The sequence below is a fragment of the Caloenas nicobarica genome, chromosome 1 (genome assembly GCF_036013445.1).
Source record: "Caloenas nicobarica isolate bCalNic1 chromosome 1, bCalNic1.hap1, whole genome shotgun sequence".
In the NCBI taxonomy this organism is placed as follows: Eukaryota; Metazoa; Chordata; class Aves; order Columbiformes; family Columbidae; genus Caloenas; species Caloenas nicobarica.
In genome coordinates this window covers 137,134,992-137,151,774 of record NC_088245.1, presented here as the reverse complement: position 1 = coordinate 137,151,774, position 16,783 = coordinate 137,134,992, and the positions used below count along the sequence as shown (strand labels likewise).

The following is a 16,783-nucleotide window of genomic DNA, read 5'->3' as shown; positions in this document are numbered from 1 at the left end:
AATTAATTTCTTGAAAGAAGTGGGAGGACATTAATCCTTTGAAAGCAATTCTAATCCATTCTAAACTAGAGAGATCTTAATACCAACAATCATTTTTTTTCCCAGGGCCTTAATTTTTTCTATGAATATTCTACACTCTTCTGCTGGAAATTAGCAGGGCAAAAGGAAGCACTTGGTAGGACTCTGGGTTAGTAAACTGAACACTAACTACAGCTAAAGAAGTAAGCAGGAATGAGTTGTCTTTATGTGAGTCAGTTTGCCAATTTGTTCTGTAGTCTTACTTCAAAGCGGTTTGAGATACAATGCATGCTTTAGTGATATAAGATTAACTTCAGAGAGTCAAAACGTCAGCTCAAAACATCAAGAGCAATTCAAATGATATTCCTCAGAATAACTTACAAGAGTATATCTTAAAGCCTGTTTGCTTTTTTCTTTTTTTGTCGTAATTAACAGAAGATAATATTATTGGTGATGGGATACATTTGCTGCAAGGAAAGAAGATAGAAGAAAGCACACGCCAGGTGAAAGAACTACTTTTCTTTTCAGAATCTAAAATTTCATTGGAATAGAATGCATATTTATTTCTTGCTTCCATTCAGTGTTTGCCTAGCCCAAACTCCATACTTAGCATGCCTGTGCATTTTAGAAGCCAAGTTTAAAAGACTCTTATGACTACCTGAGCTATGCACCTTTTTCATTATGCAGAACAAATGGGTTTTAACACTTACAAAACTTTTTCTTTTCCTGAGTGAATATATTTCTGCTAAATCTATGTGCTGGAATTGTGTCCAGGAAGAGATACACAAAGTGTTTAGATCAGTCTTGCATGAATCATATTGGCCTATGTATCCCAATGATTTCTGAATTTCTATAAACATGTATCATATCTCCTCTTCATAATACTGCATTAATTATCCCACTAGTATGACCAATAAAGGAATCCTGACCCTTGAGTTTGCAGAATAGTAATAAAATAAAAGTAGGTAACAACCCATCAGCTGGTGAGCAGCAGAGAGTTAGGGAGAAGGACTTGTAGCTCTGGAATTAGAACAACTGGCGTTTACTTTCTATTTCACTTCTAGTCTAATGTTTGCCCTGATAATATGTTACTTAAAGGGCCAGTTCATATCTGTTGCAAATTAGCTTAGTTCTGCTGATTTCACGTGGCACAACAATTTACTCAGTTTGGGAATCTGACTAAAAGTGTCTAACACACACATTTATATAAGTGTGTGTGTCTAAATAAGGAATTAATACAATAAATTATTCAAAAGCTGAAAATCTGGGAAATATTCCTTTATAGAAGAATATTACATTCAAGGTGAACATTCAGCTTTATAAAAGGCTCCAAGCTGAGTTTCCTCTGCTGTTTTTTCTATACAATGTCAGGAGTCCTTGTAGATGTTTAGGTTAAAAGAAAGAAAAAACTGTACATGCTTCACCCTGAAGGAATCTGAGATAAGACAGAAAGCTGTGAAGACCCAGACTTTAGGCAGTGCTCGGCTCCAGTGTAGGCCAGAGACAAGATTTGGCTTAAAAAGAAGGCACATCAAATGATCTGTGTATTGGGGGACAGATGACCCTATTGGTGACTTCAAAGCCTGAATGTTCCAGGTTTCTCCTGCTTTCCTTTAGGGTTTTATCTGTATTGTTAGTCTGTTCCCATGATTATCTCCATTCCCTGCTGCCAAGAAGTAGATGGGGAGGAAGGCAAGGAGAAAATAACTTTTTTCTCTTCTGCATCTCTCATTCTCTTGCTCTTTTCTCTTCTTCTCACCTTCTATAGTATTACGACAGATCATTCTTTGATTTCCCACAGCAGTTCTTCCCTTAGTGTGAGGTGAGGGATCTCTGGCTCTGCCTCTGTCCTGCTATGGCAGCCTCTGGGCTGACTCCTGGTTAAGATCCTGGAGGACATTCCCCAGACATGATAGAATACAGAGGTAAAAAGAGAAGAAGAAATAATAGGGAATAAGGCCTATGTTTGTTTTACGTATAAGTTTCCTAAAGATCCTTTAAAGCACCTCCCCATGAACCACTCTGTCATTTTAAAAGCAAAGTTTTATTTTTGACTTCTCTAATTTTTTGAAGAAGCTTTTTGGGGCATATGACTAACAAGCTGTAGAGACTTGGATACCTCAAAACTTTGGTACCAACTTAAGACCTACTGAACTTGTTTTTTACAACTTTTTTTTTTTAATGACATTATTTTGAGTTCTAGTGATTATTATCTCTGGCCTTCATTCCATCAAGAAAACATTGATATAATGCCTTTTAAGCTTCCAAAATAGTCTGACCATGTCTGCTTTCATTTGCTGTACTGTGTTACGCACACACATAAGGAAATGCTGAGAGAATAGCAGTATTGGAGAAGCTCTCACACTTTTCCTGCAAAATCAGCACAAATGAGTGCCCTTATGAAGTGCCTGTATGCTGATGCACACAGCATGGGGAACAAACAGGGAAGAATTAGATGTCTGCATAGAGTTGCAAGGCTACGGTCTCATAAGGATCACAGAAATGTGATGGGATAGCTCACATAGCTGGAGTGTAAGCTGCCATGGATATCACTCCTATTTTCAAAAAGGCCGGTAAGAAGATCCGGGGAACTACAGGACAGTCAGTCTTACCTCAATCCCTAGGAATGTGACAGAGCAAATCCTTCTGGAAACTATTCCCAAACATACGAATGATAAGAAAGAGATTGGGGGTAGTCAGCAAGGATTTATGAAATGGAAATCATGCCTGACCAGCCTGGGGGCCTTCTGCCATGAAATGACTACCTTGATGGAAGAGAGAAAAGCAGTGGATGTTGTTTAACTTGTTGTTACTAAGGCTTTCAACACTGTACCCCATTAACATCCTCATGGACCAACTAATGAAACAGGGACTAGAAAAGTGGACAGTGAGATGGATTGAAAACAGGTTGAACTGCTGGGCTTGAAGGAATGTGATTAATGGCTCCAAGTCCCACAGAAGACCAGTGCCTAGTGGTCTACCCCAGGGGTAGATCCTGGGTGCAGTACTGTTTATCACCACCATTAATCACCTGGTTGACGGGACAAAATGCACCTTCAGCAAATTTACAGTCAGTGTAAAATGAGGAGTGACTGATGCACCAGAGAGTTGTGCTTGCCCATCAGAATGCCTTCAACAGGCTGGAGAAATGGGCAAATGGGAACCTCCTCAAGTTCAATAAAGGGAGGTTCAAAGTTCTGAAACTTAGGAGGAATTCTGCCAGTACGGGCTAGGGGCCGACTGGCTGGAAAGCAGCTTTGCAGAAAATGTCCTGGGGGTCCTGGTGGACACGAAGTTGACCATGAGCCAGCAATGTGCCCTTGGAGCAAAGAAGGCCAACAGTCTCTTAGGCTGCATTACATAGAATGTTACCAGCAGGTTGAGGGAGGTGAACCTTCCCCACTGCTCAGCAGTGGTGAGCTGACCCACCACATATGAGTATTGAGCCCAATTATTGTCTCTCCAGTACAAGACGAAGAGGGAAAATATTGGAATAAATCCAGTGAAGGGCCATGAAGATCATTGAGGGACTGGAGTATTTGTCATACCAGGAGAGGCTGAGAGAGCTGAAACTGTCCAGACTGGAGCAGAGAAGGCTCAGGAGATCTGATCCATGTGTACAAACACCTGATGGGGGTAGTAAAGAAGAGGGAGCCAGGCCCTTTTCAGTGGTGCCCAGTGACAAAACAATGAGAGGCAATGAGCACAAACTGAAATACAGAAAATCTAATTTAACATGAAGGAATCACTTTTCTTCTGTGAGGGGAAGTCAAACACTGGAAGACACCTCCCAGACAGGCTGTATAAAGTCCATCTTTGGAGATACTCAAAACCTGTCAGGGCATGGACCTATACAACTTGCTCTGGTGGACCTGTTTCGAACAGGGAATTAGAGCAGGCAATCCCCAGAGGTGTCTTCCTGCCTCAGCTGATATGTGTGAGTCTGTGATTCTATGAAATATGGAAGACTCCAATTCATAAGCAAGAGTAAACAGAATAGATGAACGTTTTGTGTTTTTTCCTGTCTCTCTCTCTAAAAAAAAAAAAATTAGAAAAAAGCAAATAAGCTTTCCTGAGTGCTTCACAAAAACTTTGATCCCTCTCAATTTTCTAAAGAGATGCTCATTTCATTCCATTCATTCTCTAAATGCTGGAAAACACGGGCTTGGAACAGAAGTACAGGTTGAGGGACACAGTATGAGCAACACTGTAATAACTGTACCTTATCATAAAAAATGGCTTTACTTTCTGCATTTACTTTTCATATCTTTGTTCTTGTTTGTTCATGTCTAGCAGGGCTCCCTTGATGGCTCAAACCCTTTGTAGCATATTGGGAAGGACATAAAATATGAAGTAATACAGTCTTTGGGCTAATACATTTTCAAAAATGTTTCATGCCTCATTTCTCACGTAAATTCTTAGGTTGCATTCAGCCTTCAAAGTGTCATTCATATTCATGAAGAAAAAAGGCTAGTGTTCATTACTTTCACTGATAAGCTATAAGCACTGTCAGGCTTGCCCACTAGGGACTGCATCAGTGCCCAAGGGAGAGTGTATTCTCATGGTGTTCCTATCACGAGGTCATTGTTACCAAGAAATGGATTATGGGCAGACGATGAAGTGTATATAGCCTTTGCTTAGTTCTGAGGATCCTCCCATTTTCTCTGCATTGTTAATCCAATTCAAACTCACACCCTTGGGTCTCACCGTCCCAGGCAAAATGAGACGAACTGTACAAGACCCTTTTAGAAATGCATCAGTGCATTTCTCCTCAGCTGGGGGGTTGCTGCTGAAGAAAGTCTGTGGCTTTCCTGCTCATTGAGACAGGAGAGCCAAGGTCTAGGATGAGACCCAAGCATCCCATGATATAACACATGTATCTGCTGCTGTACCATGTATACTGTGATTTCTCAAAGATGTTACTGAGTCCCAGATAACTACGGAAATTAAAACAGCTCAATATCAAACTGATTTCAATGAGTGTCAGCTGGTGTATGTCAGTCATTCCTTTTATATGCACACAGAACTGGGTTAAAACACTGCTGAGCTCTCAGTCTGTATTCCATGACACGATACAATGTTTATTCATCTTATATATGTTGGATTTTTTAAATTTTACTTTTCTTACCATCTAGGTGATAAACTATGAGCAGTGGATTCCACCACGAGCTCACGATCCAAGTGTGTCTGGTAACAGTGAAATGGTGAGTTCTCATGAAAACTGCTCATTTTTTTTTTTCAGAAGCCGCTAGGAGCCTGGAAGAACATTCTGCTGTAGTAGGATTTCTTTTTATTGTATGTTGCTTCCCCCAAAATTGAAAGTTCTTTATCCATATCCATGCTATTAATCATGATATCTCTTTATCTTTTATAGAATACCTTCTCACTGTTACACTGTACTCTGAATTTAAGTGCATAGATAATAATGATTAAATCATTGCAGTTCTTCGAGAAAGGCAAACCAGTTGAGGAAAAATCACGGAGATTAGACCCTGCCATGACTAAATTCTTTATGCTGAGAAGTGACATGCTGTGCAAGTACTTTTATTGAAATTAATGCAGTTACACCCAGGAAAGAGAGTGCTCAACAGGGCTGAGATTGCTGGAATCTGACCAACAGCTTTTTACACTTGGCTTCCAAATTGCTGTATTTCTGTCACCAGGTTAATCCTCATAACATCTTGGTGAGAAAAGATTTCTGAAGTATTTAGAATACCTTAGAATAAACTGGAAGCAGTTTATCAGACACAACTTAGGTCTTCTTTTTCTCTAATACATTTTATAAGTGCATTTTTTAAATATAGGGTTTTTGTCAATAAGTATTCATGCGTACCTCATGCAAATTATTTGCAACTAAAGTGCAGCCTTGTGCTTTATTTTTCACACAATTCATTTTTATTTGTGGTGTGACATGATTTTGCATGAATAAAACCCATTAAGCAGGGAAATAAAGAATATTCTTATTCATGAGGGAATTCTTTACTTATAGATAGCTTTGCTTATAGATTGGGCAAACACAAGCACGGCTATAATATTCAAGTGAGCAAATGTTCTGATGCTAGGACATGGTGGGGGAGAAATTTAGAAGTCTTTAAATGTGTTTTAAATAAATGGCTTTTTAGGAGTGGAGACTTGCTGCTCTGTGCACTACTCTTCAACATCCAGCCCCATCCCCACCCAGTTCCTTTTGAAACATCTTTCCCCTTCTACAGAGAAGGAAGGTACTGGAAAGTTGCCCACTCCAAGTTAGTGTAGGTTACTGGTCCAACCAGTAGTGCTGCACATCCTGTCACTGAACTTCTCTCATATTCTGGACAGCAGCAACTAGATACCATATTCCAGACAACATAAACAGCAAGAAGAAAATTGCCTGAAACCAGAGCATAACATTTAACGGGGTTTTTTCCCACTTTTCTGCATGCTTTCACTAAGCTGTGGCTGACAGTTGCCAGGACAATACACCAAAACTGTGAGATGAGGATGGTCCGTTCTTCTGATTGTCTGTTTTCTACATCAAAGAATGTTTTACCTCTGGATAGGCAGCTAAACTTCTGGATTTGAATGTTTAGGTAAACCAAAATAAAATACTGTAAATTTAAAAGCTGTCCCATCATTAACTGATACTGCACGAGCTTTTTTCTGCATAAAAGGGGGTTACTGTATTTATTATTTAAGCACTCATGACATTTAACTAACAATAGACTCTACCAAATGAGTGCTTTTAAGATAAAGAGGATTAGAGTTTGCCATTAATAAAATTATCTAAACAGATTATCTTCCATTTGTCTTGATGTCTCCATTATAGAAATCCTAGATCATAATTCAAAGTCATCATGTTGCTTTTGTATCATTACTTATAAGTGAACAAATGATTATTACTACAAGAGATCTTAGAGCAGTATCAGCATTTTTAGCCCACCGTGATTTATTTTGCAAAGACATCTCACAGTGAGTGATCGAAAAATTACCCCTCGGTTTCTCTCTTTAGCTAAGCTAAAACTGGAATCCTATCATCTTGAACTTGGAACAGGGAAGACAGGGCTTGAAATACAAATCAGAACATGACTAATCTAAGGATACTTGGATTTGGCCCACAGTGGACGATGCATACTCAGATAAAAGCTGTAAAAGGGCCCTGAGCTGACTAGGGCTTTAAGGTGGATCTGCTGAGACCTTATCCTACAGTGAAGATCCTCAAGAAGACCCAAAGGGTTTTAAACTCAAAACCTACGAGGTTTTATTAGTCTACCAAAAAATAAATTAATTCTTCAAACAGCAGAAATGCAAAGCACCTTGATTTTGCCTATATTAGTAACTAGCACGGAGTAACATATGAGTATTGGCACCACAGAACAGTTTGTGGTGATGACCTGATGTCCACACTAGATGCATTATGGAAGATCTACCTGTGTTCAGATCCTCTCTGTTGAACACCTAATAGCAGCAGAGTTTATCAGTTGAACTCTTGGAAAACATCTTTCATTTTAATTTCATCTGTGATGAACTCAGTTTGTGGCACTTTGAGACAACAGCATGGCTTACAGGGATAGGTGTGAAATTAATCTTAAATACAAAGCCCTGATTGAAACTAAAACACTGTTGCACCCATAATTTACAAAAGACATAGGAGACGTGAAAAGGTGTTTACATTTAACTTTATGGGTTCCTCCCATGTTCCTGTGGTTGAGTCTCAGTTCCCAGGATAGTCTCCAGATTTCAAGGAATGTAATATGCTGCTGAAGAGGGAGTCTAAACCCTAGTGCTATTCACCATGGGAACTTCTGCATTACTCACTGAGTTTCAAAACAGGAGGACTCCTAAGGTCCTCTCCTTAAGGACAGAAGTCAACATGGTTCCATCAGCATGAATGGAATTTTGCTAATCCGTATCAGCCATGAAGGAAACCATTAAACGTGTATCTAGAGATAGACTAATAATAATAATAAGGTTTTACATAGCTAAGAACATTTCATCAGAATAATTCCTGAAAGAATGAAGTAGTTTCAGATTTTTTCTGTGTAATTTTATACATGTTGGTATATGTTTATTTTACTGGGTCATGCTTGGTTCAAGACAGTTTCTAATATTCTGCTAGTCCATTGGTCTTATGTGAGAAGGTTACACCAGATTCTGTAGGCTATTAACTCCCCATGCTAATTTATAGCTGGACCAAGATGAAATGGTGGTGCAAATCATATGGCACAAACCCCTTCAAAGTTTGAAGTCTGAACACAGAACACAAATGAAACATCTGAATATGTAGGGAACATCTCACCTATTCTCACCTAGCTTTCACTAACTCTCTGCTACAACATATAATAATTTCAACACAATTTTCTAGTGACACAAGACTAACTCAATACACAGGAAAATGTCCTTTGCCTGGGCATAAAAGACTTGGACTTCTATTTCTGCTTATAGAACCTCATGTCTTCACAGAAAAATATCAGAACCTTTGGCACTTGAAGCACAGCCATCTTTATAAGCAGTTTTCTGCCACATGAATGGCAGTCTTTTTTTAAATCTGAAATTAACATACACCCTCTCCCTTATCATTGCTACAGAGGATGGATGTAACTTGTAATATGTGAATGCTGGGGCTTCAGAGGTGCTTCATGCTAAGACATTGCAAAAAGACTTTTACTGAAATGAAAGCTGAGGAGTTCAGAATCTCTTGAGATCCATCCCTAAGCAGCGTGCCCACTATTCATTAGACTGTGCTGGTAAATGCCCTGATGACTTTCTCTCAGAGGATTGTGCATATGAGGAAGCAGAAAGGATCTATGATGTGTGACCTAATTGTTGGGCAGAGTGCAATACAGGTCTCTGCATTTCTACCTTCTGATAATATCAGCACTAGCTCTTCATCACTTGTAATATCACCAAAGATGCATTGCCACAGTAGGCCAAAGTCATTATCTGTGTAAATAGGTGAACATTCATAGAAGCCAGACAGTATTGTTCCAAAAAGTGGAACTGGTGAAGTACAGTTTTATTCATTTATGATTTTTTGTTTTGTTTTGTTTTCTAATGAAAAGCAGACATCCTATGTGGAACACAGCATCTGACTATGGAAGAGAGGTTATTTGCTGTTAAAGTACGAAATTTCTCTCTGAAGCTCACAGAGATGTTCAGCGTCAGGTTGGAAGAGAACTCAAGTGTTTCTGGAATGATTTGAAAAATAGCAGCTAGTTTAACAGAAGTGAAATCATGTGAGACGGCTGCATGCTCATCAAGTTCCTGCTCTGGGAGCCTGTAGTATCTAAAACTTGAGTTTCTCCAGTGGGACATTGTTGGAATGTACAATAACAGATTTGAATTGTCATTTATGTTATTGTCATTTAATCTAGGAAAGGAAATAAGGCCTTGAATAAAGGAAGTCATCAGTATTTCAGAACACACTCCCATACACATATAAATACAGTAACTCACCACATCTATGGTTTCTGTGCATACCTAAAATGCTTTTGGATAATGTAGTGGATGCATATATTAAAAAGTTTTCTTGAACTAATCTGGTTTAAATATTACTTAATACTGGGTCATTAAAGAAAAGTAATATGTAAACAGCAATACGAAGACTGATCTAAGTTTGATGCCTCTTGTGACTTGCCTTTTTCCTTTCTTGTATCTCTTGGTCCCAAGGAGGAAGTGCCTAACTTTTAAAGCATTGTGTGGAAGATTAGTGCTTTGAAGTTCAGCTTTGTCATTCTCAAAATAAGCACCATGTTACCCTTCGTTTTTATTTGTAGGGTTCTCATACTTCTAACGTCTTTGATTTGTTTGTTTGTTTGTTTTTCCAGGGTACAGAAACGGATGATAAAGCAGAGTCCATGGGAACATTAAAACGATTACAGAAATTGGTCCGAACCAAAAAAGCGAGTACACAAAGCTTGGAGGATGTCAAACATGTTTTGCTCCCCCTCAGTAAGTAAAGCATCATATCAGCATTCTTTACAACATTTGGCAAATGACACTGTATTGAACGTAACTATAAACAATCCTGTCCTGGTCTGTCATTCACCACCCACGAATTTCAAACCCCAGCTGAGATGTTACTGTGATACCACTTCAGTGCTGACTTCCTCATAGTGTGAAAACCTGTTTCCTGTCACACTAGCTAGAGTTTTGTAACAGCATATCTCGCAAGTGGGGATTTTAGCTAAATAGTTGTATAACAGCGGGGCCTATATGCTGGGGACAATTTGTTTTTAGAGTAGTTCTTAGTTTTGTATCACATTGCAGATCAGAAAGGCAAAACTCACAACTGCAAAGATAACTTTCAGTGTTAATCCATAAGTCAGCAGCAGCTGGGAGCACAAGAAGGTCTGCGGTATGATAAGCAAGTCAGCATCTCATCATACCTTATTGCCTGTGGCCATAAGACACAGGAATTCTAAACTGATGCTGAGCTCAGGTTATTTTCTTGAGTCTCCTATAGGTCACTGATCCGACTGTGCAGCAGTTCTTTGTCTGAACTTGTTTTGCCAACATTAATTTACCAGTGCATGCATTTGTTGTACAATGCATTTGTGGACATGTTTATTTTAAAACCAGTTCTAGCAAAATGAGTAAACTAGCTGATGAACTACTGCTCCAGCCAAATCATTGCCTGGGCTGAAACACATAAGGAAATTTATCTTTCGGCAGCTACTTTGTAACTACAACATACATCCTGGGATGGGGTGGGAGAGGAATTATCCAGAAAAGCTTTCCAAACCTTTCCAGTATTTAAGCTAAACTCATGTTCTCTGGAACTATGCAGCAGTATGACATTCAATTAGCAAATTTTCATGTTCAGTGCAGAACCAGTACAATTTTCCAGGCTTTTGAGGGAACAAGACACATTTACCAAATGGAGAATAAATCTTGCTTTTGGCTCAGATGTCTGACCCAGTACAAAATCCTTTCCATCTCCCTAATTATCATTATTATTTGTTTTTTATGGAGTTCTTGGCTTTTTCATTACATAGAATGCAACAGATAGCACTTAAGAGAAAAAAATCTCCTATTTTCTCTATGGATTGCAACATTTTATAACAGGAGTATTTGCCTTTTTTAAAGATATATTGGAAGATGCTCATCTCTCTGAAGAGGATGAAGAAACACTGACTTCTTGCATGAAACTGACAAAACCTCAGGAAAAGAAGACCTGGAAAGACAACGTGAGGAGAAAAGAAGAGACTGAGACTAGGGCAGATTTTATTTCTGCATCTCTGGGCCGCTCATACACTTCCAGACTTAATAACTTTGGAACTATTTCAATCCATTCGGAAACCGAGTTTCACTTGTGGAGTGACTGGAAGCCATTTCCTGATAACCAGCTCTGTCCTTGTGACTTCTTTATTTCAAAAATAGAAGAATGGGAAAACTGCACTTGTTCTTCTCATCAGCCACATCTTACCTATTCCCTAACTGATGTGGATCTACAGTACTCCTGGGTAAGTGGAAGTGGTTTCTTTTGTGCTGATATGCATAAAAAGTGGAAACTTTTTGCTCTGATTCAGCATTAAAGAGATGCTGTCGTCTTCCATGTGGTTATGAAATGCAATAAACCAAATTTAGGTTTCAGGTAAATGGTTGTGAATGCATTGTTCAGCCTAACACCAGGGGTTTGTATAGCCCTAGGTAGTTCATTTTTAATCATGCAAACATCAGCAGCATTGAGATGGAAGGCTTTAGGCTATTCTGTTTCTCATCAGACACAGTTTTGTTTTGTTTTGGTTTTTTATCTGCACATTAAATAGTCATCCTTCCAGGCTTAGAAAACTTTCTGGAAGTCTGGGATAACTCAGTAAGGGCCAATGAAGCCAGTGGGCTTGGATCAGGCCCCTAGAGGTCACTGCAATGCTGGTAAAGGACACTGGAGGTATTTAGACAAAATGTCAGAGGTTGAAGCCGTGTTGGTGTTTCCTCCTTCTTGGATCAGCTTAGCTGGTCAAGCCTACTTTAGCAATTACCTTTGTGGCAGCAAGAAGTTCTTAGGGCCAGATATAAAGGAGCAGAGTTTGCCCTTGGTCTGAAATTATCTTTCTGGATAGCTGTTTGGAGGAGCTTTTTCTACTTTGATTGCTGACTTTTTTAAAGGGCTATTTAAAACTAGAAAACAAACAAACACCTTAGTCAATGAGACTTGCAAAACATTGCTGCTGCAATGAGGCTTTTCTCCCTCTCCTCACTAGTCACAGCAGGTTTTCTGGCACTCCACATAGTGGTAAGAGCATGGAGAGTGACTGGTTGACTGAAGAATATCAAGGAAGAGGTAAAGAGTAGCCTCTTTTCCCTTTACACCCATTCCCTCTACAGTGGTCCAGGGACAGAGCTGGTTCTCACTGTGCAATATGGCCAGTCCCCAAGAACATACATCTAAACCACAGGAGGCAGGTTGCCTCCTGAAACCTGCCAGCTGAGTGTTCAAATGGAGACCTGAGCAACCAGAACCTTAGATCAGAGAGTCTCCTGCTGTGAAACACCATTTTTTTCTAATGCATGCCCATATGTCATTAGGAAAGGTACACACACAACCATATTTTTTTGATACATGGAGGTAGTCATTCAGTTTCTTTTCAATGACACAGTTGCTGACAAAACAACAGGCAGTACCTGAAACATGGGATTTATCTGGCTGAATGTAGCCCGGAAGGTTTTCCTGGGATTTGACATAGAAAACAGAAAGGCTAAACCTTTGATTGATGGAACTGTAATTAGAAGAGAGAGAAAGCAAACTACCCCTAGAAAAGATGAGAAAGGTGCAGCAGTGAAACCCTGGACAGCCTCAGCACTGCAAACCCCCGGGAGATACCCTGGAGACAGACCTTCAAGGCAAGGTGTTGGCAGAAATAGGCTGGGAGCTGTGAACAAATATTGTGCTCTGTTGGGTGAGTCCTTCTGTCTGCAGAACCCAAATTGTGTCAGAGATGCTGGGTTCCATCATATGCCTGCTCCTAATGAAAGAAACTTTTGGCATTCCAAGTTAAGGCTGAAGTGTCGAGGCAAAATAATTATAGATGTGTCAGTCATATTTATGAGAGTGTAAGTGTCAATTCAAATAATTTTATTTCATTTTGTCACAAACAGGCTGTTAACATTCTCTACCCTGGTGTGATTTGTCCTACCCGTGTTGCTCTTAAGTGCCAGCAAGGAGTTTAGTGCTTTTTTTTCTGTATTATTGTTTATTTTGCCATCTGCTTTCCTGATGGAATCCCTGACTTTAAAGTATCTCTGTGGGCTTAGTGTCTTTAGATTTAGATTACAGGCAATGGCAAGACATGTCAGTCTTTGCATTTGCATTCTACCAACTGGCTCAATTGAAGATTAAAAAGACTGGATTTTCAGTTCTGCTTTTTAAGAATCAAATAAGTAGACACTGGTGGTTTTGCTATGAGGGGATCAGACATTGGGGATGATGCAGATGTTCTTTCTGATGTTGATTTATTTATTAGAGTAAAACCAATATGTTCCATAATACTCTTTTTCTGATTTTATGAGTAAAGTATCATTTAATTTTCTTGGCTGATCTTGGCTTGGCTACTACTCTGTTGTCTTTGCTGCAGCATGATATGGAGAAGATAGCTTGACATGTACTAATGAAAGGGTAGTCGGTATGTCCTGAATTAAGGCAAACAGGCCAAACTGTTAGATGCCAGACTAAGATCCAAGACTCTGCTATTCCGTCAACAAACTGTGGCTGATCTGGTTTGGGGGACAGACAAATATCTACATTGGATGCATATTATCCAGACTCAGCAACATATGCAAAGCTGATTCAGCCTAGCCTTAATTAAAACTTGAATTACAGCTAGTAAATTAAGTTGTGCTCTTACATAATCACAAGGAAAAAGACCTAGATCTCTTCATGATAGATTGCTGTTTAGAGGGAAAAAATAAGAGTGATCCTAATTCCCTTCCTCCAGTTTCTTCCCTTGACTCCTTTCTTCCTCTTCCTTTCTTCCTACTCAGCACTTTACATGGCCTTCCTTATGGTGTTTCATATTGCCATTGTTTGTTTCACCTAAAACAATAAAAAGTCTGACAGAGATCATCCAAGCTGGTCACCTAAACAAGAACTGTGAGAACACACTGCAAAAGTCAGTCCCTCTGGAGCTACAAGAGGCTCACCAAACTACTAGACCTCCTCTTCCTTCAGCCTCCCCCAGTTAAACACACAATAAACACCTGTGTCAGCTGATTGCCTCCAGCACAGAGACATCGGAGACAACTCACATCTCACCCATCCTGCCCACCTTCATGTGTTATGAAAACATTTTAGATGTTTGTATTTCCATCCTTTAATTAAATACAGAACAGAGTGCACTGTGTTACCATTTTATAGACATGGTGCCACCATTAGTAACTTTGTGCAAAGTTAACTGAGACATAGGTAACGTTTTTCTGCATTGATCAGCTGTTTACAATATCATTAGTGGCTGGTCGAAGTTTTGCTAGGGGCAACACAGAGCATTGCTTTTTTTGGTGTGGCATGTGAAATTATTGTTACTGATGTTCTTCCTAAGGAGATGTAATTTGTAAATAGTTCTTCCTTAGACAGTGGAAGAATATATTTAAGAAAATACCAAATACTTCAGAGAAAAAAGAAGAGAAAAGAAAAGAAGAGGAAAGGAAAGGAAAGGAACGAAACGAAACGAAACATGCCTGGATAAAGAAACAACTATGCTGCTGCATATTTTCATATTACCACAAAATATACAGGGGAGAGAAAGGAGTGATCCAGGCCAGTGTTTATAACATTATGAATCAGCTTAAAATCAGGCAGAGGATGGAAGAAAAGATTGTCCAGACACTACTCTAACAACCACTTGACCTTAATGTGAAAGGTCATTATTGGTTTTTTACTTGTTTTTTATTCCTCAAGCTTAGCCCTGCAGAAAACAGTTCAGCTGTCTCAGACTCTCTTTTCTCTTTTTTTTTTTTTTTTTTTTAAATTGTGGTTACCAGAACCTTCTCTCCTTTTATTCATGACAACCCCACAGTTCCCACCGTGTGTCTGAGGGTGTTGTCCAGTCTGTTCTTGAACACTGTCAGGCTTGGGGCTGTGACACTTCCTTGGGGAGACTGTTCCAGTGCTCCAGCACCATCTGGGTGAAGGACCTTTTCTTGGCACATCGTCCTGCCATTCCCTCTGATTCTGTCATTGATCACTAAAGAGAAGAGTTTGGTGCCTGCCCCTCCTCCTCCCCTTGTGAGGAAACTGTAGACCACGATGAGGTCTCCTCTCAGTCTCCTCTTCTCTAGGCTGAACAAACCAAGTGTCTTTAGCTGCTCCTCATACGGCTTCCTCTCCAAACCCTTCACAAACTTCATAGCCCTCTTCTGGACACTCTCCAGTAGCTTAATATCTTTTTTATACTGCGGCTCCCAGACAATGCCCTCAGATATCTGGTGTGAACTGCGGGGTTGTCATATGCAGGGACAGGAGTTGGACTCAATGACCCTTGTGGGTTCCTTCTAACTCAGGACATTCTATGATTTTATGACTCTATGATACGCTAAGATATTCACTACCTTAACGAAGTAGTATACTTAGAAGTGTCATGTCCATATGACTTTTATACAAGCCATTTTCAGACTTCTGTTGCTTTCTCTCTATCTATGCCATTGCATAAGACTTTTGCAACCTCATGTAAGGCACGGAAAATCTAGACTCAGAAGCTTGGAAAGTACAGGATCTTGATGGGCTTTCCTGGTCCTGAAACAAGCACAGAATGGAGCACATAGTGGGGTCACAGCTGAGGAGTGCTCTTCGCAAAAGTATTCCCAGACTGTCTCGGACAGCCAGAGACAGAGAGCAAAAAGCTGAAGGGTCCCTCTCTCCTCTCCCTCGATACTTGAACATGCTGCTTCACTGGCTGATCCATCCACTCTCCCAGCAACTGTCCAATGGGGAAGCCGTGTTTGTAGGATGACACAGGTATCCTTTGCAGCAAAGGGAGAGGACATATCTGTTGGAGACAAACCAGTAGAGAGATACTGGAAGTGGATTTCTTTTCTTGCAGTGTTTTAGAAGCATGGTTAGGTTTAACTGAAGAAGGATTTAGTCATTGACACCGTAAGAATATTTAGCTTTTGCAACCTGTGTTTGATATTCAGTGAGAATGAAAAGACAAGGGTCACTTCCCAAGGCTAGAGAGGATCTGGGGTTTTGGTGAGGAAAAATAAAAACTCCAAGGGTGCTGCAGAGCAAGGTACCTTTTCTCTCCCATTTCTTTGTTAAAAGGAGAGTAGAAAGCTTCAAAAGATTGGTTTCTATCCTATATGAATGCATTACACTGCAGTGAAATGAACATTAAGTCTGGGAAAACTGACTTTCTGCCAATGCCTGTGTTCATCCTCTCCATATTTCTCTCAGGAATATGTTATGGTCTTATCATGGTTACATTAGCCCTGCCATTATGGCCATGGTTTTCTGCCAGTTCAGTGAGGTTTGTGGCTTTTTGCTTTCCTCCAGGTCTGGCTTGCTTTCTTGCCAGACAAGCCATTTCTCAGCATCTCCCTTTGACCCTCAGCAGGCATGTCTAGTTTGACACTCCCTTGTTTGTTGAAGAAACACTCTTCTTCTCAGCTCTATTTTTGGACATTTTTCTTGTCCTGACTTCTCTTGACACATTCTGCTTAATAGGTTCTGGTTCCTGGTTGCCCCAAAACAGTCTTGCTTGCTTGCTATGATTGCCCTTACCCTGCGTTCTGTACTGCCTCTGCTGCTTCTGATCATCTTGGTTCTCAAAGAAGTGCTGTATATTGCTTTAAG

At 39.9% G+C, this 16,783-nt stretch overlaps 1 protein-coding gene across 1 annotated transcript in view; it reads left to right on the top strand.

The window, feature by feature from the left end:
• Nucleotides 1-9,953, top strand: part of LOC135992583 (uncharacterized) — a 77,220-nt gene extending 67,267 nt beyond the window's left edge. The window contains exons 7-9 of the mRNA XM_065641907.1: nt 454-521; nt 5,154-5,222; nt 9,822-9,953. Coding sequence (XP_065497979.1) covers nt 454-521; nt 5,154-5,222; nt 9,822-9,953 — 269 coding nt within the window. The remainder of the gene's footprint in view (nt 1-453; nt 522-5,153; nt 5,223-9,821) is intronic.
• The last annotated feature ends 6,830 nt before the right edge of the window (nt 9,954-16,783 follow it).